At 37.7% G+C, this 24,534-nt stretch overlaps 1 protein-coding gene across 9 annotated transcripts in view; it reads right to left on the bottom strand.

Annotated features, from left to right (window-relative positions):
• LOC112677168 (spermatid perinuclear RNA binding protein) overlaps nt 1-24,534 on the bottom strand; it is a 146,781-nt gene that overhangs the window by 17,457 nt on the left and 104,790 nt on the right. For all 9 annotated transcript variants that reach the window (XR_007413109.1, XR_007413108.1, XR_007413107.1 and 6 more), the window contains 7 exons: nt 18,663-18,755; nt 18,044-18,243; nt 12,545-12,703; nt 9,087-9,221; nt 8,746-8,886; nt 6,001-6,124; nt 732-776 (listed from right to left, as the gene is read on the bottom strand). Coding sequence is in view for 6 of the 9 variants with exons in the window: in XM_049114472.1 (XP_048970429.1) it covers nt 732-776; nt 6,001-6,124; nt 8,746-8,886; nt 9,087-9,221; nt 12,545-12,703; nt 18,044-18,243; nt 18,663-18,755 (897 nt within the window). In the remaining 3 variants the exon portion in view is untranslated. The remainder of the gene's footprint in view (nt 1-731; nt 777-6,000; nt 6,125-8,745; nt 8,887-9,086; nt 9,222-12,544; nt 12,704-18,043; nt 18,244-18,662; nt 18,756-24,534) is intronic.

Raw genomic sequence — 24,534 nt, 5'->3', positions numbered from 1 at the left:
CATGTAGCGCCTGAGTTAGGGAAAATGTCTAAAAGGGCATATCACTGACTCCAAACCTACTGCCTCCATTGCCACATAAACCTCATTCAAAAGTTATCCAAAGGGCCACTGAGGTTCATTTCTGCAGATGCTTTTATTTTTTATTTTTGGAGGGAGAGGAGACACTCCTAGGATTTTATAACATGTACCACAGACTTTGTGCAGTAAGCACTTTAGTAACACTGCTGGTGACACCCCATCGCCACGCTAGGGCCCATTTATGTCACCTCTAAGGCAAAATTTATGGAAAAAGATGATGGCTACAAATTTGAAGTGAACATTTCCTAACCCTAACTCAAGTCACCTAGACAGTTTCAAGCCAGAAACTTCAATGCAGCCATGTAACCGGCAAGCAGCTGAGCTGGAAACCGGATATGGCCCTTCAGTAGCCTTTGAATGGAGTATAAGTTGGCTGTAAGAAGAACTACTTAAAATATTTAATTTCAGTATGTTCAGAAACAGGCAATTAGAACAAGCAGTCCTTCAATCAGGCAAAGCAGAGAGAAGAGCAACTCCAACCAAACCAAGAACCACAAGGTTGTGGCGTTTTCAAAGGGAATTTAAGTTGGGTCACTAGAATGAATAGGTCTGAGATCCTCCATTTCATTTAAAGAAACCCTGGATACAAACTGTGCTTTAGACTGCTGTGACAGCATTGCTAAGAGGAGAAATCAGAAAGATGGTGTACATACCATAGGCAGGGGCAGCTGTGCTGTAACCATACGGTGCTCCATAGCCTAGTGCAAAGAAGAAAGCAGATCAGTCCAGAACAAAAGGCGACTAATCAGTATTCACAAGTACTGCCTGACCCAGCACCTCGGGCCCTGAAGACTTCTTCCAGATATTTGCATGAATGAGAACCATTCTCCGAATACCCCAAACCATTCCTGCTTAGCATGGAAGCTTTTTCCCACAACCTATAAGGTTCTCCTGACCTACCAGAATATCCTGTCTTTCTCCTTGCACTTATGACACTGTATTATAACTATCAGCTCCTTGTCTGTGTCTCCCATAGAGTGACAGACACCAAGTCTTAGACACTTTTGTATCACCTCAACTTGGCAGGAGGTCTGGCCAAGTAGTAACATAGTAACAACCCACTATAATTTGTTGAACAAATCTGTCTCCTCTGGCTCAGCAGTTTAGGGCCGCCTTCAGCCCAGGGAGTGATCCTGGGGACCGGACATTGAGTCTCACGTCGGGCTCCCTGCATGCAGCCTGCTTCTCCCTCTGCCTATGTCTCTGTCTGTCTCTCTATGTCTCTCATGAATAAATAAAATCTTAAAAAAAAAAAAAAATCTGTCTCCTCTCTCTAAACTCTGAATCACCCAAGTTACCAATTTCTTTAAAGCTAGAAAACAGAACTTTCCAGGTCTCTTCAGAAAGCAGTGACAGGGCAGGCTGAAGCCTCAAGTGCTTCTGAAATGGGTGTGTGAACTGGGCTGTGGGCTCGTGGACAGGGTTCATGTTGCCTGGTATCTGAATTCCTGGCCCCAGCACAGGGTCTCTCAGTAAATGTTGGCAAAACTGACATTAGCCTCTGGTACCTGTGAAGAAGGCTCATATTGTCAATAAAAACAAGTCTAAAGAACAGAGAAGTTTTTAAGTCAATTTGTTCTGGCACTGGTTTCTTTTTTTTTCCTAATTTTTAAAAATTTTAAAAATATTTTATTTAAATTCAATTTGCCAACATATAGTATAATTCATCTCATCACTAGCACTAGTTTCTTATATGTCCTTAAACATTTAACTTCTGAGTTGCCTTTTCATGCCTGCAAAATGAGAAACCTTCCAAGTTACTTTATAGTGTTGTAGGGATTAGAAATACTGTGGTACGGAAGCCACAATCTTGAATCTCTCAATAAAATAACTCCAAAAAATATAAATACTAAATTGCTTGGGTAAATTTTTAGGGAAATTGGTTTCTAAAATAGAACAAAATCTACATGGACCCTTCACACTACCTGAAACAAATCAAGCCTTTTTAATATTATAAGCCCTTCTTCTATAATCATTCTGCTGCTTGCCATGATTTTTTTTCTACTTCTCTAGCTGCCCAACTGCAATGCATCCTGTAGATCAGAACCAAGCATCACCTCCTCTGTGAAGTCTCCTGGGTTTGCTGCTCACTCCTTTGTGCCCCCTCCCCACCCCATGTTACAGATTGCATCATATTGCACAGTGTTTACAGAAGCAATGGTCTGTTCCTACCCCATATGACCCCAAGCATTCACTGGGGCAGGCGCTAGTCAGTCATCTTTGAATGCCCAGATTCAAATCTCTTACTTGAAATAGAACACTCAAGTGTATGCTGAATAAGTAAACTGCTTTTAGGGACGAAATGAAACATTTCCCGAGAAATGTAAATTTTCACTTTTTAGTCTATATTTATGTCACATAAAACTGGGGACAGTACAACGTAGCCTTAGTCTTTAGTACTCCCTAAATCCTACATTTCAAAAGGATATAATGCAGCTGAAAGCAGCAGCAGGAACAGTAGTAGAGGCCAAAAGAGAAATTAATACTTTAAAAAGTTTGCGCATAGGGCAGCCCAGGTGGCTCAGCAGTTTAGCACCGCCTTCAGCCCAGGGCCTGATCCTGGAGACCCAGATCAAGTCCCACGTCAGGGGTCCCTGCATGGAGCCTGCTTCTCCCTCTGCCTGTGTCTCTGCCTCTCTCTCTCTCTCTCATGAGTAAATAAATAAAATCTTTAAAAAAATAAAATAAAGTTTGCACATCAAATCTATTCGAGGAAAAGGGAGCTAGCTGGATGACTAAGGCCACAGTTTTAAGCGTTTCACCAAAATCTCCTTAAAGAGACACAAAACTACAACTACTAAACTCACCACTGATCAGGCTGTGGGGTTTCAACCCCGACTTCACTTTCACTAGCAAGGTGACTTTGTGCCTGTTATTTAACTGCTCTGAGCCTCACAGTTTTACAGTAATTGAGTTGGCAGGGAATGTAATTAAATAATGTATGTAAAAATACTACAGTCCCTGCTGCACAGAATACACTGCAAATGGCATATAACCTATTCATAATCTAATTGACCTAATCTGAATCTTCTCTGAGCTATAAGAGAACTTCATTTTTAAAAGCTTCATTTTAAAAGCCTTTCACAGAGGTCAATGTGATGACATAAGAGAAAAGCTACTATAGAGCCAACGAGCCTGGCAACCAGCAGACACACATGATGCCTTTCACAATGACTGCCACTAGATGATAGGTGCCTAAGTGTCCATGACCAAGCAACTGCAGATGCTCCCAGACAGATGAAGCCCCCACCGAACATGTAATCAAAGGCAAGAAAGTTCATCTCAGTAACTTGTCTATCATTTTTTAATAAAAGCTGATTCCTTTAAATAATGATTGAATGAGGCAAAAGAATATTAAATATCAGTAGAAACAGTGAGGTGCACAGAAGAGTGTCTTTTTTTTTTAATAAGTTTTTTTTAAAAGATTTTTTATTTATTTATTCATGACAGACACACACACAGAGAGAGAAGCAGAGACACAGACAGAGGGAGAAGCAGGCTCCATGCAGGGAGCCTAATGTGGGACTCAATCCCCAGTCTCTAGGATCACCCCTGGGCTGGAGGTGGCGCTAAATCACTGGGCCACCGGGGCTGCCCACAGAAGAGTGTCTTAATTTGAGACCTATGAACAGAATCAAACAGCAATGAACCTTTTCCTCTCCCCTCTCCCTCCTTCCCATCTCATCCTTAAGCATTCTCCATCTCCTTAAAAACAACACAGTTACTGACCCAGTTCCTCTCACTAAAAATGTTGGGAGAAATCCTTGAAACCTCCCTCTTTTTCATTCTCCACATTAAATCCATTAATTGTGCTTCTGCAGTACATCTTCAGTGTGGTTGCTTCTTGCTGCCCATCTGCTTCCCTGCACCCACTGGAGATACCTGCACTGTCTCTGGCCTGAACTACAAGTTTACCAGAACCTTCTAACTTGTCTTTTCACAGCTACTTCTGTCCCTACAATCTATTCTTCACACTATAGATGATGATCTTTACAAAAAAAGTCTGATGTTGTCACTTCTCTCCTTAGAACCCTTCACGACTTCCCACTGCATTTAGCATTCTAAAGCCAAAATCCAAACCTTGGCCTCCAGAACTGGGACTGAGCGTCTAGCTCTAGCTCAAATCACTCCCTGTCCCTGTTGTGTCTCTCCCTACAATCCCCCACCCAAAACACACAGTGCTCTCCATACTACAGACATCTGGCCTCCTTCTAATCCTTACCAGCCAAGTTCCCTGGCCCAGCAGCACAGGGTCTCTGCACATCCTGTTCCCTCTGTGTGCAACACTCTTCCACCCTAGTCTTCTCCAAGTTAAGACCTTCTCATTCTACAAAGCTCAGGTCAACTGTCACTTCTTTGGGGGAGGCCTTCAGGCCCCAAAGCCTAGATCGTTTCTCTGTTACATCCTCTCATAGAACACACCCTTGTCCTTCCTTCATCACACTTTCTCAGTTGAAAATTGTGACTATCTCATCAGCATGTCTCACCTTTAGATCATATGCTGCACGACAGTAAAATACTAAAGTAGGCACATGACATTTGAATGAGCGAATATATTCATTATATGACACATCTCTGAGCCATGCCCCTACTGGGATCAACTCCTACAAATAAATTCCAAAACCACATCATCCACAGAACTTCCCCAGTAGCCTATTCTAACTCCTTCTTTAAAAAAAAAAAAAAGAAAGAAAGAAAGAAAGAAAAAGAAAGAAAGATGGGATGACTGGGTGGCTCAGTGGTTGAATATCTGCCTTCGGCTCAGGGTATGATCCCAGAATCCGGGATCGAGTCCCGCATTGGGCTCCCTGTGAGGAGCCTGCTTCTCCCTCTGCCTATGTCTCTGCCTCTCTCTGTGTGTCTCATGAATAAGTAATAAAATCTTAAAAAAAAAAAAGAAAAGAAAAGAGAAAGAACGAACGAAAGAAAGAAAGAAAGAAAGAAAGAAAGAAAGAAAGAAAGAAAGAAAAGACACAATCTAAGTGAACTTCTTAGCAATGTTACATACAAAATAATGACAGAGTAAGATCCAATCCTTGTGAGTTTCACCCCTATCAACAATTGCAAGCAGTTTACTTATTAAGTGAGAAGTTCCATACATTCAATACGGCAGACGACATGACTTGAATGAGTAGCTGACATCTACTGCCGAGATGATATAAGTATTAAAACAGAAGGCAGAAGGAGGGCATCTCTTCCCATCTCCTTCAAGCCATATTGGTGAAATGCAAAGAACATAAACTCTGGAACTGCAAACACCTACATTCAAATCCCTGCTCTGCTGTTCTCAATGTGTCTCAGACTGAGCTAGCTGTCTCCTCCCATTAAACCTTAGTTCCCTTCCCTGGAAAATGGAAACAATTTCTACTTGAGGAAACACTGTGAAGATTAAAAAACAATGACGTGAAATCATTTACGCAAAAGTGTCTGCTGTATAGCCAGCTCTGGATAAATAAGTTTCTCCTTTTTTTCTCGTTTTGTACTTCTGTAGACCGTTGCTGGATCCCAAACGCTAAGTTAAAGAAATGTTATTAGAACTAGGCTTCACCCTGACAAGGGAGTTCCTTGCCAGCAGTTTCCCTCTCTTCTACCCAGCCAGCCACTGTCCCCCCTGACACATCCTGCTTGCACAGCTGTACTCCTCAACCTGTGTAGTATCTGTTAGCTTCCTCATTGCCAAAATACATCCCCGAAACCAAGGGCAATATTCCTCATCTGTCATCTCCCTCCAGGGAGCCTCTAGGCACTCAGCAGGTTCCAAGAGAAAACAATGACATTCGGTAGATTCTCCTCTTTTGACTTTCCATGCACACCCATCTCATACCCGTGCTAGGTTTTCTGGGCCTGTGTATCACCCTGGAAAATAAACGAGATGCTGTTCTTCAAAGTCTGGCCCGGAAGAGGCAGCTGTACCATACATACCTGGAGCTATGTAACCAGGAGCAGCTGTAGCCCCAACGAAAGCTCCCCTCGTCAGAGTTCCTCTTCCTCTGCCCCGAACAGCCTGGACTGCTGCAGACACAGCTGTATTCACAACACCCTTTGCCTGTTAAAAATAACACATTTTCATTACTGAGAGAAATAAGAACTAACATCCCATCATCTCTCTAATGCACAACCTCTATGAGAAACCTAAGCCTGTAGATAAGTCAGTGAGTCAGTCTATGACCTTGAACCTTCAATTTATCATCTGTTAAGGAAAAATGACACCTACCTTACAGAGCTGTTCTGGAAAGTATGCTGGCACATAAAAGTATGCAAATAACTTCTTCTTTTCACTTGTGGGTTACTCAGAAAGAGTTCATCTTTTACACATGAATTTCAGTAGTCATGTTTTGTCCATTACATTTCAGGCCTGACTAAAGTACTTCTAGACATTTGATACCTAGGTTCGAAATCCACTGAATTCTCTGCCCACAGACAAAAACTACCACAAAAACAAACAAACCACCAAGGATTAGCTGTGAACCAGAGGGGAATTAAAAAAAAAACAAAAACAAAAACAAAACTATGAAGGAAGACCAAAAATGAGAACTCCAGGAAGGTCATGTGACTTCTCTGACTTCTTCATCTTCTGCTGTATGTGTACGTATATACGTGCATGGACCAATCATTAAATAAATACCACTTCTAAGTCCCCTCTGGCTCTAAAAGGCCATGGGACTCTATTAAAATCACAAATCTCTGTGTCTATTGGAGTCTCTCACTAATTGTGCAGTCAGGATAACAACAGCCACTTTGCTTTACTTCAGACAAGAGCAACTGAGAAAACGGCAAACTCTGAGAAGTCAGCTAAGTAAGGATAAGCAAAATAGAGGGCTGCTAAATATCCCTTTCTAAAACTGAAATTTTAAGAAAATCAAGAATATCTAGTTTTAAATGAAACATTATACTTATCTTTTTAATATAAAGACACAACCAAAACTCAAACTGAAAACTATCAGAATTCCCTACTATATCCAAGGTGTAGGGCCTCAAAGATCACTGTGGAATAAAGTCAACAAGAGCTCAAACAGCTTAAACATTCACAGCACACACACATTTATCTCACACTGAAAAGCCATCATCTTTTATTCCTCACGGGAGCGCCTCTACCACTAGCATAACAGGGGAGAGGACAGTTTCAAGGTCGAATGTATCATGCACAGGGAACAGCCATTTTTCTATTTGGCTGAAAAAAAAAATGTAACCCACACATCCAAAATAGACTGCCTCCTGGCTGTCAAACACATTGAACACATGATTTTTAGAGCTTCTAGTATGGAAAATTTCTAAAAATGGGTGAACCTCATGCAGACATTTTTTTTTTTTTTAACACGGTTCAGTCCAAGTAGTCAGGAAGTAACAATCTGGCAGCAACAGAGTGACTCCACAAAAATCAAGCTCATATCCACGAGAAGCAAACTTAACTACCCAATAAGTATCTGCACTCACTTTTTAAACACTAAAATTAACTGACCCAATACACGATGTAACTCGTGGTAAAAACACACCAAAAGAAACAAGGTAACAGTTATCTTTCTACTAATTTAGCACATTTCCTGGAAGGTTTTAGGGAAATAAAACCACTTCTCATGTGTATCAATGCAATTTAAATGCTTTATTTGTATTTCATCTCAGTAAAAGTTAGTTCTCCTTGGTTATGTTTTGAATCTTAGAATTTAAGCAATGTTTATTATAATAAGTACAAGACAGGACAAACTTCTATGATGGGCTCTAATATGCAACAGAATGCCCACGGTCTTTGGAATGAGAACTTAGCTGAAAGAGACCCTATCATTAGTTGGCTGTGGTAGTAGAGGCAGTGTCTGTAATTCTTTGGGCCTCGATCCCTCATCTATAAAATAAGATCAACACTACCCTCTGCCGGTGGACTCCGCCTATGTAAAAGAAACTAAAACTGTTTCATTCAGAATCCTGAATAATCTAAGCTTCTTTCTAGGAGTCTAAACATTTTCAATTGACTTGTCTCTATCACATAATCTATTCAGACATTATCACACCAGCACTCTCCACCAGGGAGAGAGTGCGTCTGATATTCAATAACGTATCTCTTTTGCCCTCACAATCATGCACATAGAATATGACTACAAAATATTTTTGAATGAATAAATCAATGGACAGAAGAATCTGTTACCCAATAGCATGTAATTAGGATGCAGTCTTTTCTAAACACCTTGTTATAATCCTGGGCCTTCAGCAGGACTGATTCACCCACTGTCAGGAATGAACAGAAGTGATATAGGGTCAAGTTCTACTGTGCCACCCTCAAAGGAAAATACAAAATAAATAATGCAAAAGGACAAAACTGGAAAGGAAATGGAAGTGCACCTGCAGACTGCTGAAAGTAAGCCCCTATATTCTTGGCAGCTTCCCTCAACAAATGCTAACATCTCATTAAAGTCCAGATCCCTCAACATTCTGCCTCACTGAGAGGGCCTGAAACCCCCAAACAATGCTAACAGCCTCTTTTTAATCTATCATCTGCCTACGACCAAGAACAGGGAATATTACAGTATTCACGATTTAACCCAAAGAAAAGGATGCCAAATGCAAGAAAAAGAAACAACTTCAGGAAAAGCTAAAGTGGGACCAAGACAGAAAAAGAAATTTAATTTTGGTAATATTTTTCAGAAGTATTGCAAAGGTTCAACACTTAACTCATACCTGAGGGATAATCTTCTTTTTCTTATTATTTGCTGCATTGGGTCCAGAAAACAGCTTCTCCAGGGCAGCTAAAGCTGCACTTGCCTTTGCCACTTTCTTATTTGGACCTGCACCTCTGAATTTCTGTCCATCTACTTCTACCTAAAATCAAGAACAACACTCTGCAATTATCCCATGTGATTCCTCTATGTAGTTTTAATTTAAATATATCACAACACAGAACACACCAAAAGTCAAATAGTGCCACACGAATTCACTCTAAAACTATTTTTACATATAATCTCAGGATAGCCTCTATCTTTGAGGGGAAAAGTAAAGTTGGCTTGAATCTAGGTACACACCTCCATTACAAAGCGTTTGTCATGGCTTCCACCAGTCTCCGAGATGAGTTCATACTTAAGACCTCTTCTTTTTTCATTGAGCTCCATTACGGGATTTTTGCCACTTGCTGTGAGGATAGGGCCCTGAGTTCTTACCTAAAAGGAGGTTCAATCAAGTAAGATTTTAGAGTATTAAATTTCTTATTAATACAATTATACTATGCTTCTGTTGAAAAGAGGCTCAAAAATTACACTTTAAAGCATTTAGGGGCCAGGATGTGTGATCACCTCTACATATGAATGGCAAAATATCTTTAAAGGTATGGAAACTCTACAAGCAATAAACATGGCAGTCAGTCATCTAGCCAGCTTGCCTCTAAAGTAGGGTTGTCTCAACAGTATTCAAGAGCAATGTGGCCCTGCCATTACATGGCACTCTAGGGTCTGCTCTGTGTATTCATCATCTGAGAATAATACTTTAAATGACTAACAAAGTGGACAGAACAGCTGAGATTCACATAACCTGTGACTGTTCACTGTTTTTCATCTTTAGAGTTAGGAAGAAATAAATCTCAATTTGGGAGATGGGAAGAAAATGTTCCTACACAGCTCTCAATTCGCTCTTAAAGAGACTTAAGGGCACCTAAGGTAAAACCAGTAGGATACAGACTATGTATGGATTCTGAAATTTAAAAATAAGAATAAAAGCAGTCACTCCCTGCTCTAAGGAGCTAGAGTATAGTGGGAGGGACAGACATAATCACTGTAAGACAGTATATGTTATGGAACCACAGAAGAAGTAATCATTTTCTAGAGCAATCAGGATAGTTTTCCTGGAAGTGACATGCAAACCTAACCTTAAAGAGGCAAGCACTAGACCATGATAAGGTGGGAACAAAGAAGAAGGGCATTCTAGACAGAAGAAATAGCCATGGAAAGACCCAAGAGAAGCAAAGAACATGTGTTCAGAAAATGAAAAGAAGCACAGTTTGGCTATATAAGGGAGTGGAATATCTCCTTTATATATCTCATAATTCCTATATATCTCATAGGAAGATAAGCTCTGACTAGAAAAGCCCTTGATGGCGCCAATTCATAAAGGATTTTGCTGCATGCCATGCAAATAAGCTTTGACTTTATCATGAACTATGGGGAGCCAGAGAGACTTTATTCTAGAAAGTTTATGATTAGATTTGTGTTGTAGAAAAATCATTCCAAGAATAGAAGAACTGATTTGAGGAAAGATTAAGACTAGAGTAAGGAAAATAAGTAATTCATGCGGGAATGTGAAGGTTCAAATGTAAGAGAGACTGCAGCACCAAAAAGAAAACAAATCACAAAATATGTACCTATAATTTCAAGAATGGAAAGACCCAAAGATTGAGCACTTTTTGAGGTTAAAGATCATGTCTATAATTCTATCACAGTAATTGCTCAAGAAACACTGAACAAGGAAAAGAATGCCCCGGGGATGCCTGGGTGGTTTGGTGGGTTAAGTGTCTGCCTTCAGCTCAGGTCATGGTTCCAGGGTCCTGGGCCTGAGCCCCACACCAGTCTCCCTGCTCAGCAAGGAGCCTGCTTCTCCCTCTCCCTCTGCCCCTCCCCCAGTTCCTGCTCGCTGCTCTCTCCACCCCCTCCCCATCAATAATAAAATCCTGGAAGAAGAAGAAGAAAGAAGAAAGAAGAAGAAGAAGAAGAAATAATAATGAATGCCTCAATCAATCATTCCCAATGGACAGCACGATTCTCTTAATAAAACTACTCTATACTGATTTGAGAAGTGGCTAATGCAAAAAAAAGAGAGAAGTGGCTAATGCTGTAGAAAGAAATGAAACACTGGACAACTTTTCAAGACAAGCTTAACAAACATGCCTGGGTATTCTTCAATAAAAAAGAAAAAAAAGAAAAAAAAGAAAAAAAAAACCTCACTTCTTGAAGAGGTTTTGTAATCTACATTTTTTAAATTTCAAAGCAAGTTTCCTGTTTCCATCTTTTACAAGTAATGAGTAATTTGTGAAACTAGGTCTATGGTAATCACTCTCTGCTTTCCAAATCTGAAATCACTTTCATGAGTCAAGAGATACAAATATTTGCATTTTAATATTTTAATTTCAAATGAAGAATAAGGAGGGCTTTCTTTCTGCCAGCCCCCCTGCCATTACTACATTCTATAGAAACAAGGCACAGATGTGTGCCTACCAGAAGCTCTGTACACACATGTACACACAGCTATTAATGAGCCCACACTAATCACCTGTGAATGACTGGTCCTCTCAAAAGCCAGGTGCCAGGGCTCCTCCACAGTATCACATAAAAAGTCAGGCGAGGCTTTCACAGGCCTCAGCCTCCATCTGACCCTCCATATTGGCCCACCTGACACTTCTCAACATGTATTTTCACAATTCCAGGTCATTATACCTCCTATTCTTCTGATCCAGAATGCTTTCTTCCCACCTCTTCTCCACATAGCAAAAATCTTACTCATTACTTAAAACCTCACTCACATTTTACTCCCTTTGATTTTATAGATGTCTAAGTTTCCTAATCACTTCCTCTTTTGAGTTTTACATTATTATATTCACTTTGCCATCGTGGTACTTATCACATTACATTATAATTAGTTATGAACATGTCTTTTGTGCTTCTAGCGTGAGAACATCTTGAAGCTCTGAACACAATTTCTGCAGCATCTGCTAGTAAGCAGCCACTACAAAAGGTTCATAGACTGAAAAAATTATAGTCCAGTCTTCGATAAATACTCATTTCTACAAATGAAAAATATTTTTTCCTTATGCAGAATGCAGTAAATAAGGGCTCCATGAACTCCCCAAAATACTGTATATACTCAGTACTAAGATTTCTGTCCCATTCTATTATCTGTGGCAATAAGCCCATATGTCAGGACTTACTCAGAATCTGAGGAACACAATAGATCAGGTTATGCCTTCCTCAAGGCTAGATAACTCCATGATGACCCACTGCCTCCCACAGCTCAGCACAAACTTCAAATAATCCTATATTCCTCGCTAGATCTTCTGGTTTTTCACTCTTCAGTTATAATCCTATATTCCTCGCTAGATCTTCTGGTTTTTCACTCTTCAGTTATTGTTGATATTGTTGATATATTTTAACTGTGAAATACTGGAAGGAACTTCCATGGCCAACAAAAGGAAAATGCTAGTTAAATTAGGAGACATTCATGTGTTGTGCATTACACAGTTATGTTAACAGATATTTTTACAGTTAAGTGAAAAAAAACAAGATGTAAAACTGCATGAAAATATGACTACTCTCACAAAAATACTCCCAGAAAAAAAGGGTGGATGGAAATAAACCAAAATATTAATAATGGCAGCCTCTGGAATACACACATTTGTATATGCTTTTGATTTTCTTATTTACACTTTCCCACATCTCTCAAATTTTCTACAATCTACATATACTCCTTTTTTTCTAAGGAGAAAAAAATATAAATATACCTCTAAGGTACTGGAGGTTTCAGTTGTAGAATTTCCAGTATTATTGCTTGAGTTTGAAGACACTGTTTCATTTTTGCCTTCATTATCTGATTTTTCATCGGAACTCATACATTCAATATCTGCATCAAAGCCTGTTGGGTATCCCATTGCTTGTAACACCTGTACAAATTAGTTTTATTCAAACATCAGAGACCACAGAGAATAGATGAAATAATGAGAACAAATTTCAAATCCACAACATTTGAATCCATGAAACACTTTGCAGGAAGAACAAGGTGATGCTAAATCTATGAATCTTTTGTTAAACTAAGTTTACCTACTAGAGTTTTACCATGGAGAATGGGACAAACATCCTCAGAATAATTAGGTTTAAATAAAGGATGACAGAAATGCAAACCTGAGGCTGCTTCTGGTTCATTTAATTTGGAGGCCAGAGGCAGAAAAACAACATAGCCACATTCAACCAAGGAGGTGAGGGGAAAAGTAAAATAGCATAATGAAAAAAGTACAATGGACTACAAAGCAAAAGACCTGGGGTCTAATCCTGTCTTTCTCCTCTGGTCCTCAATTTTCCAAACTGCAAAACAAGAAGACTGATTAGTTGACCTCTAAATTCTATGACTCCATCCATTAGGGGAAATTAGCACAGAAAGGGAATCAAGAAGTCTTCATATTAGAATTAATTTGCCTGTTAATTACATAATATCTGAAGCTTTCTACTATTGACCTCTTTGCTTCCAACTTAAACTATAATCAATACTTGAAAGAAAGGATTCAGGCTCAAGATTTATTTTCTATACCAAGTGAACCAGGAACAGTATCAGGTTTGTATTTCTGTCCCCGCCCCTCAAGGACAAGTTATGGCTTTCTCCAATGTCCATTCTTCTTATATTACCATTCAATACCTAGCACTTATCTTTTTTAAAATAAAGTTTTCTTAACAGTGTGTGTCTATCTGCAGGTGTGCAATGCCCATGAGCACACACACATACAAGCATGGCTTTAATATCTCCTGCCACTTTAATATCTCCTGCCAGGTTATACTGCTTTTGAGATGTTTACAAGAAAATATGTGCACTATCATTTTTATAAGCCTCTTTCAAACAGGCTGATACTGCACTATCAGTTACTAATTTAAAGATTTATGTCAAAATATATGGAGATACGTTCCTAAACCTATCTAAACATCTCTGTATTTGTTTCAGCTCTTAACTGTTTTATTTTTTTAAGATTTATTTATTTGTTTGTTTGTTTATGATAGACACACACACACACAGAGAGAGAGAGAGAGAGAGAGAGAGAGGCAGAGACACAGGCAGAGGGAGAAGCAGGCTCCATGCCAGGAGCCCAACGTGGGACTTGATCCCGTGACTCCAGGATCGTGCCCTGGGCCAAAGGCAGGCGCTAAACCTCTTAGCCACCCAGGGATCCCCCTTGACTAATGTTTTAAGTTGCTGAAGTGTATGTCATATTTCTTTACAATCCCAACTATACCTAATAGGTGTCTCAAAAAAAAGTTAACGATAGCCCCACAAATGAGACACCAGGCAGCCGAAACTTTCTTTCTACACAATGGCATCTTCTATAATGGGTTCTGCCAATATAAATAAAATAATACATCTGTTAAAAATGGACATAAATAGAACTCTGTACCAAGAGCATTTGAAATTTATTCACCCAATTCATATGGAGACTTTGGCATTCTGCTGAACATTTCAAATCATAAATTAATTCTTTGTAATCACTGGAAGAAAGCTAAGAACCTCTTTTCAATATCTTAACTTTTAGAAGTTCTCAGGTAGTACTATAAGACTAAGTATGTTAACATCATTTGGTTTATCCTCTTGAATATTTTAAAACACTTTCTCCACTGTATAAGTCTTGTAAATATGGTCTCCCTGAACAATCTCACTCTGAGAGAACAGTCATCAATCTGGAATGAATACTAGCCAATACAAACTGCAAGTCAAAAGTCAAGAGTCACAAATAAATTTGATTTGTTTATTCCAATAAAAATGAAAGACATGCAGCTTTTCCCAATTTCATACAAACAATTAAAATAATCTGTGAATTATTTAATACCATTTCTGTGCTTTTCTCACATATCATATTCATCTGTTATTAATTTTTTTCTTCCTTTTTTCATCTGTTATTATAGCAACATCTTTAACTACATTATAGTTTATTTAACTGATGGATAACCTCAAGGAACTTAGTGTATTTGCAATACAGCTCAACTAAAAAAAAAAAAAAGTAGTGAGTTCTCAGACCTCTAAAAGCAAAGTTTGCTTGGAATCAATATTAAAGCCAAAAAACTGATATACTAAAAAAAAAAGTGAGTTTCAAGTGTCTGGCAAACAAATCAAATCTAATGAATACATCAATTGGGCTGAAAAATCACAATTACAATTACAACGACAAACTATAACCTAATGCTGCACCAGGTTCACTTAGTATAGAGAATAAATCTTGGGACTGAATCCTTTCTTTCCATTTTTATTGAATATGGCTGATTATGTTCTTTGTGAGGGACCATCAGAAAAAAAGGGCTGAAACAGGAAAGAAAAAATTGGCAACTGATCTCCATCATGTCAGGTACCCACTGCTGGCTCCCCTCCCCAGTTCCTTGGGGGAGGAACTGCTTTTTCATATTTTGTTTAGATTTGATTCTCTGGTATGATTTATTGTAACAAATACAGACCCCTACCAAGCTGAGTAAGGAATAGAAGAATTTTTATCCAGTGGGACCTATTTTCAAAAACATATGTTAAATATAAAACACTCCCAAACCCACGTATAAAACTTATAAAAAACCCACTTATACGGAACTTGAAAACTCTCGTATATAGATGGCAATATATACATGCTTAACATATAATAGGAAGCTCAACACATATTTAGTGAATTAATGCATTATTCAAATGTGCCCTCTTCTTGATCTAGAAATTCCATTTCTAGAATATATCCTTGTTTCTTTTTTTAATATAAGCTCTACAGGGGAATCCCTGGGTGGCTCAGCAGTTGGGTGCCTGCCTTTGGCCCAGGGTGTGATCCTGGAGTCCTGGGATCAAGTCCTGCATCGGGCTCCCTGTGTGGAGCCTGCTTCTCCCTCTGCCTGTCTCTGCCCCTCCCTCTCTGTCTCTCTGTCTCATGAATAAATAAATAAAATCTTAAAAATAAAAATAATATAAGCACTACAACTAACATGGAGCTTGAACTCATGATCTCTAGGATCCAAGAGTCACATGCTCTACTGACAGAGCCAGCCAACTGCCCAGAGAATATATCTTAAGGGATAATGAGACTAGTTCAAAAAAATGTAAAGCAATCAACTGGAAGCATCTAAATCTAAAAGGATTAGTTATGTTATTATAGATAATAAAAAATATTAGGCCATCATTAAAAAGGAGAACTTTGTGATAACTATTTTAAAAACTCATATTCTTAGATGAACAAAAAAAAATACTTATTTTAAATATATTTTTTGTATACCTATTATGTAGGTCCCACTATTCCTTATCCTAAAACACATGGGGCCAGACTATTTTGAGAATTCATAGTTTTTCAGTTTAGAAAACTAATATAAAATATTTACTATATATTTTCCAAATCCCTAGGTGAGTTCAGGTGCACCCCATGTTTGTGCACAAAACACATAAAATATTCACACTAAATGGAATAATAAAGACTAAGAGTAGTTCGACATCAATTCAAGTCAGGTCTTCCCATCAAGTGAGTCTGCATCAAACTTTGGAAATACTTTTCATTTTCAGTGCTTTCTGGATTTTGGAATTGTAGGTTAAAAAACAAGGCTTGGAAAAATACATACCAAAATGTTAGTAGTAGTTGTGAGAACAAATAGTATTTAAATCCTGTCATATTACAAAATCTGCACTGTTCTTACTCCCAAATTTTACTTAATTCCAAGTTGCTATGAGACCACTAGCTTACATTAAAGGCAATTATAACAAATAGCTCACAAACTGTCACTGCATCACCCATGATGTTAAAGGATGTCACTGCTATCCTTTTTTATGAAGACCCACTAAAGAAGAATACCCACTGATCTCTAAACCAAAACAACTATGACTCTTATAATCAACTGTCTGTTCTTATGTCACAAACAGTAAAGGGATATTTCACAAGCTTTTTGAGTTAGATGCTAGAGAACTGAGATCTAAGTTTGTGACTCATTCTCAGAATTTATTTATTTTTTTTTATTTTATTTATTTATTCATGAGACACACACACACACACACACACACACACAGAGGCACAGACACAGACAGGCAGAGAGAGAAGCAGGCTCCATTCCATGCAGGGAGCCCGACGTGGGACTCGATCCCGGGTCTCCAGGACCACACCCGGGACTGAAGGTGGCGCTAATCCACTGAGCCACCCGGGCTGCCCTCTGCTTCATTTTAAACTCATACTATTTCATCATACTTGAAGTACCCCTTTTTATAAACAAGACACAACATAAATATTGCTTTATATTTTTACAGCTTAGTTACTGTTTTCCTACATCGTGCTTATAATTTATTCATGTGTATATTTGTCTCCAATCTTTTTCCATGCTAGAATGCAGGCTCCAGGAGGCCAAGGGTTTTGTTTTGTTCACTGCTGTATCCTTAGAATCTAGGATAATGTTCACATCTATATTAATAATACTTGCAAAATGGAATTATCATGAAAAGAGACCAATTCTGTCTTATGCCATACTGTTACATAACTTCTTAAATGAAAATTGATCTTTAGTCTACATGATCTTTGACATTTTCACATTTGTCTACGAGAGGGCAAATATACTCATGGAAAAATTCCAGGATTTAGGGACTTTCTACAAACCTACATGCATGATTGGTTGGTTCAATCCTGGATCTTATTCCCTACAAAAATATTCTGGAATACACAAAAGGCACCATATGCCCGAAGATAATAATTAAATTTATTTATGATTGGAAAAATCTGCAAACAGCAAAATATTCAATGGTAGTAAAATATTTAAACAAATAATAGTACAACCATATCATGTTAATCATACAGCCATTAAAAATTACTTGTGAAGATTTTAATAACATGAGAAAACACTGATAACATAGTAAATGAAAGAAATCATAAGATAAATTAAATACACACTGTGAGCTCAACCTAAACAAACATATTGTAAGTATATTATATAAATATATATGAATATATGAATATCATATTTATATATTACATGTAATATAAATACTAACATAAAATATCATTAATATAAATATTAATGATCTGCCCCATTTTTGTCTTTACTTTTCTCTGCATTTTCCAAATTTTGTATAATCAACACCAATAATTTTAAAACCAAAAAAGAAAAATTTTGTAACCCAGAGGTGACAAAAGTCTTTGTGTCATTGTCCTTAAAATCTTTAAAAATTCTATTAATTTATTTGAGAAAAATAAGCACCTTATTTATAACATAAAATAACAAAGCCCTGCTAAACAAAAGCAAAACTGTACCTTCACTGCTACATGAAGTTTTGCTGTTTTCTTGGATGGCCCTGAGGCTTCATATGTTGTACCGTCCACATCTACAGACATTGTGAAGACTGGGGCATGGACAGGGCCGGACTGAGACAAGAGCTTATACTGAAGCCCAGGCCTGATCTGATTTAGCCTCATTAGTGCATTCATAAGGTCTATTGCTTTACTATCCAGAACTGTTTAAAACAAAAACAAAACAAAAAATGAGATCAGAAATTAAATCATTTTGCTTTTAATCTATGCATCTATAGATTCTGAAAGACCACTATTAATTCACCAGGTTTTAAAAAGCAAGAATTTGAAAACATATATATACAATTTCACTTCATCAGTGATTCTAAAATTACTTAAATTATACTAACATCACTATATAAGTGACATGAATTATTATAACATCAATTTAGTTTGTCAATACTAATATATCTTAAGCAATGAAGCTTGAAAACGAAAGTTATCCAATCATCAATTTCTCATATAAGATATATTTTTAAAACTCCAATTCAATCAAATTCTTCACTTGGTAATTTTTATTTTCCTGTCTGAAACTACAAATCTTTTCTAGCTCATATCTCTAAGAATAAAGATTTTTATATACTTTTCCTTAAGTTTCGTTTCATCTTCTTATTGGGATCTTTATCATCCCCTAATCCATCTTCAAATGGCCTCTTCAGAGCTGAAGACCCAGCACCTAAAAAAATTATTAGAGATTCATTATCAGTAAAAACAATGAATCTACTTACTCAACCAAATGTATCTAGTATGTTCAGGAAGGAAAATCTTAGGAATCACAAAGACCACAGTACTCTCACTGATCAATTAAATTACTACATATATATACATATATATATACATATATACACACATATATATACACACATATATACACACACACACACACACACACACACACATATATAATATCCCTTTAATTCAACCCCAGGTGAGGGGCTGAATTAAAAATATGGTAGAGATTAAGGAGTACACTTGTCACAAGCACCAGATAATGTATGGAATTGTTGAATCACTGTATTTTACACCTAAAATGAATATATATATATATATATATATATCCCTATATATACACACAATAGTATACTATCCCTTTATATATTTATTTTCCTATTTATTCAGATGTATTAATAAACATTCACACAAATATCTTTATATTTTTTACACCTATAAATATACATGAACATAAAAAAGTCTAGAAAGATATATATCAAAATTATAAAGGTAACTATCTCTAGTGGAAGAGTTTTTGATTTTTGTCTTTTCAGATATGTCTATAATTTAACATTTATTATTTCTATAAATTTTTTAAGCCCATGCACTAAAATCTTATGCTTTTGGAACTCTATTTCTCACACTACAAACCATTCTTTTGTCTGCCTATTCAAACCCTACTCAAGATTTTATTTACATAATCAAAATTATGTAGTACTGCCATAAAAACAGACACACAGATCAATGGAACAGAATAGAAAACCCAGAAATAAACCTACAACTATATGGTCAATTAATCTTCAACAAAGCAGGAAAGAATATACAGTGAGCAAAAGGATAGTATCTTCAACAAATGGTGTTGGGAAAACTGGACAGCCACATGCAAAAGAAAAAAACCGGACCACTTTCTTATACCATACACAAAGATAAATTCAAGACAGATTAAAGACCTAAATATGAGACCTTAAACCATAAAAATCCTAGAAGAGAACACAGGAATAACCTCTTTGACATTGGCCATAGTAACTTTTTCCTAGATAGGTCTCCTGAGGTAAGGGAAACAAAAACAAAGATAAACTACTGTGACTACATTAAAATAAAAAGCTTCTGCACAGCAAAGGAAACAGTCAACAAAACTAAAAGGCAACCTATGGAATGAGAGAAGATATTTGCAAATGACATATCTGATAAAGGGTTAGGATCCAAAATATATAAAGAACCAACACAATTCAACACCCAAAAAACAGATAATCCAATTAAAAAATGGGCAAGGATGCCTGGCTGGCTCAGTTGATGGAGTATGCAACTTAATCTCAGGGTTGTGAGTTCAAGCCCCATGTTGGGTGTAGAGATTACCTTAAAAAAAAAAAAAGGACAGAAGACATTTCTCCAAAGAAGACATATAGATGGCCAACAGATATATGAAAAGATGCTCAACATCACTCATTATTAGAGAAATGCAAATCAAAACTACAACAGATATCACCACACACCTGTCAGAATGGCTAAAATCAAAAACAAAAGAAACAAGTGTTGGCAAAGATGTGGGGAAAAAAGGAACCCTCTCCACCGCTGGTGGGAATGCAAACTGGTGCAGCAACTATAGAAGATAAGTGTAGAGGGTCCTCAGAAAGTTTTAAATATAGAACTACCCTATGATTCAGCAATCATGCTACTGGGCTACCCAAAGAATACAAAAACACTAATTCAAAGGTATCCACACACACTGATGTCTATAGAAGCATATTTCAAACAGCCAAGATATGGAAGTAGTCCAAGTATCCATCAATACCTGAATGGATAAAGATGTGGTGTGTATGTGTATGTGAATATACAGAGGTATATTTCATTCTTTTATATTATATATATATACATACACACACACACACACATATATATATACATATACACACACATACATATAATAATGGAATATCATTCAGTCATAAAAAAGAATTAAATCTTGTCATCTGCAATGACATGAGTGAAGCTAGAAAGTATAATGCTAAGCAAAATAATTAAAGACAAATACCATATGATTTCACTCATGTAGAGTTTAAGAAACAAAACAAATGAGCAAAGGGAAAAGAAGAGAGAGAGAGAGAGATCAAGAAACAGACTCTTAAAATTACAGTGAACAAACTGATGGTTACCAGAAGGGAGGGAGATGAGGTGAGGGGTTGCATTAAATATATGATGGGGGGATCCCTGGGTGGCGCAGCGGTTTAGCGCCTGCCTTTGGCCCAGGGCGTGATCCTGGAGACCCGGGATTGAATCCCACGTCAGGCTCCCGGTGCAATGGAGCCTGCTTCTCCCTCTGCCTATGTCTCTGCCTCTCTCTCTCTCTCTCTATGACTCATAAAAAAAAAAAAAAAAAAGTTAAATATTAACGAGTGCACTTGTCACAAGCACCAGATAATGGAATTGCTGAATCACTATATTTTACACCTAAAATGAATATAACACTGTAAATTAACTAATGGGAATTAAAATAAAAAAAATAAAATAAAAACTTAAAAAAGATTTTATTTACAGTTCATCTTCTCCCTAAAGTTTTCTTCACCTTTCCTCTCATCTCAACTTTCTAAAATAATTTCTATGGTATCAGACTCAAAGTGTCATATATAGTCTAATGCCATTGCCTATTCATATATAGAGATCTTGTATTTTCACTAAACTCAATGAACATCAAAGATACTTCCTCCTTGTATCTTATAAACTATCTAACATAAATCTTATACACAGTATAATGGATATGGAACAAAAACTGATCAATCAATTTCTTGAATAAAGCAACTAACTAATGACATTTTCAGGCATAAGGGAAGAACATGGCTATCCAAGTTAAAAATAATCAGGGAAAAGCTTATCAGTATGTGTAAGGACTTTAAAAAGAACTTTATGTCTTCAACTCAAAAGTTCATTGTTGGGTTTTTCCAAAAGGAAAGCTATCTCAAGAGATTCATTCCATAGGATTTCCAGATACTTCTAGTGAAACACTGTAATATTACTGAAATTAACTATGTATTTTCTGGTCAACAAGATTTACTGTGCCTTGCAATAAACATTGACTTCAGCATTTGCTTGAGTCAATACTTACCACTCAGGTCAATCAATCTTGATGTTCTTTTTCAACAAAAACAGTATTTGTTTATATCTGCTTAGTATTGTATTTCACTTGCATTACTTATGTAACTGTGAGTGTGCCAGTTTCCCAGAATGGAGTTCTTACAAGATAAAAGTTAAAAGGAATCATGCCTATTTAATCGCTCTCCAACTCATTAAGTTACATTAAAAACTGTTTCCTGATTGCTTGGAAATCACAAGCTAGTTTATATATACAGGTCTATTCTCTAAATCCTGCAGTTACATAAACAGAGTTCCAGGGATTAAGCTTCATTCTACTATTCCAGCCCCAGGGTTGTAAAATCTGGTGTTAATCATAATAGTAATATGAGAGGGAAAAAAATAGGCCTCCTTTACAAAAAGCAAGTCATTTTCAATTTCTACAATATCTAGAAATGAGAAATATCATTTGAGAGGCAACAATTTTGAAAAATAATACATGGGTATTTACCATATGCTTACCTTAACTGTAAATGTCTTCACTTAAATATATTAATTTATTTAAACCTCACAAGCACCTATAAAGCCTGTACTTTTATCATAATTTCATTCTTACATTCATTCAGCAATAAATATTAACTGGGCATTTTCTGTTCTTTTTAAGAGAGACAGAGAGAGTGGGGAGGGAGAGGCAGAAGGAGGCAGGGGAGAGAGAGAATCTTAAGCAGGCTCCATTCCCAGTGTGGAGCTGACGTGGGGCTAGATCTTATGACCCTGAGACCATGACCTGAGCCAAGATCAAGAAGCAGACATTCAACCAACTGAGACCCCCAGGTACCCCTAATTGAGTATTTCCTATGTGCAGGACAATTTTAGGTGCTAGACATATAATGGGACAAAACAATGTCTCCAAGAGTTTACACATTGTGGTGGAAACTAATTACATGTTGTGTGATGGTCAGCAAAATGGAGAAAAATAAAAGGCTTGTGGAGGTGGAGGCGTTGCTATTTTTTTTTATTTTTATTTTTTCAGATTTTATCTACTTATTCATGAGAGGCACAGAGACAGAGGCAGAGATACAGGCAGAGGGAGAAGCAGGCTCCCTGCAAGAAGCCTGATGAGGGACTCCATCTCAGAACCCAGGGATCACACCTTGAGCTGAAGGCAGACTCTCAACCACTGAGCCACCCAGGTGTCCCAGGTTGCTATTTTATGTGTGGTATTCATCAGCCTGGTCAAGAGATATCACAGATAAGGTTACCCTTAGATGAAGGCCTGATGAAAATAACAGAATGAGCCATTCAGCAATATGGGGGGGGGGGGGGGGGGGAAGAGTCCCAGGCAGAGAAAACAGCAAGTACAAAGGTCTTAAGAAAAATCATAAACCCCTGAGCAGTTGGAGTAGCCTAAACAAGAAGAGAATGATTACAGAAGATGAGGAGGGAGTGTAGTTGTCAACCCTTGCTATCACTTAGAGGAACTTTTACAAAATACTGAAGTTCCGCTACGCAGTATGAGAAACTAAGTAAATTCAAAAAGCCTTCCTGAGAAGAATTAGAAAAGCTAAATAAAATGTAGAAAAAACATCTATTCCTGGACATTAAAGAACTGTGGAGTCAAGATCTGAGACATAATGGAAACCCTGCACTAGAGGCACATTTCCCCTAGATACATCTTCCAAGTCCAGGAGAAGCCACTAAGAACTGAACACAGTAACTTTTAGCAGCACTCAGGGGTCAAAACCTGAGATGCACCAAGCAAAGAAGGCCTGCTGAATCCGCCACACTGCGAGTTGGACCTCTGCAATGTCATACACTAGAAGTAAATAAAGTAGTAACAGTCTGAATCTCCTATGGATTCAAGCTCAGTGTCAAACCACCTTAATCCTTGATTGCATTCAAAAGATCCAGGATCAAAAAAAAAAAAAAGATCCAGGATCGCCAATTCCACAAGCCATCGCCCAGTAACGTAAATCCTCCAAGATATCATTACTCTAGGGTTTTTTTTTTTTAATTTTTATTTATTTATGATAGTCACAGAGAGAGAGAGAGGCGCAGAGACACAGGCAGAGGGAGAAGCAGGCTCCATGCACCGGGAGCCCGATGTGGGATTCGATCCCGGGTCTCCAGGATCGCACCCTGGGCCAAAGGCAGGCGCCAAACTGCTGCGCCACCCAGGGATCCCACTCTAGGGTTTTAAATTCTCTACAACTGTTCACTTAATGTCTCCAGCACTCATAATAACTAAGTAGGTGAGAAGACATGATATTGTGATCAAAAATCAAGAAGGAGCAGACAACGGAAGAGACCCAAAAGGGACCCAGATGACTGAGCTTTCAAAAACACATTTGATTAAAAAGAATGATTAGGGGACGCCTGGGTGGCTCAGTGGTTTAGCGCCTGCCTTTGGCCCAGGGCGTGATCCTGGAGTCCGGGTATTGAGTCCCACACTGGGCTCCCCACAGGGAGCTTGCTTCTCCCTTTGCCTATGTCCACCTCTCTGTGTGTCTCTCTCATGAATAAATACATAAAATCTTAAAAAAAAAAAAAAAAAGAATGATTAGAATGCTCAAAGAGAGACAGATACAGACAACAGGAATTTATGCAAAAAATCTGAAACTATAGGGGTGCCTGAGTGGCTCAGTCGGTTGAGCATCTGCCTTCAGCTCAGGTCGTGA

The sequence above is a fragment of the Canis lupus genome, chromosome 9 (assembly GCF_003254725.2).
Source record: "Canis lupus dingo isolate Sandy chromosome 9, ASM325472v2, whole genome shotgun sequence".
Lineage (NCBI taxonomy): Eukaryota > Metazoa > Chordata > Mammalia > Carnivora > Canidae > Canis > Canis lupus.
The sequence above is the reverse complement of the archived record's forward strand: the minus strand, read 5'-3'. Positions and strand labels throughout refer to the sequence as shown.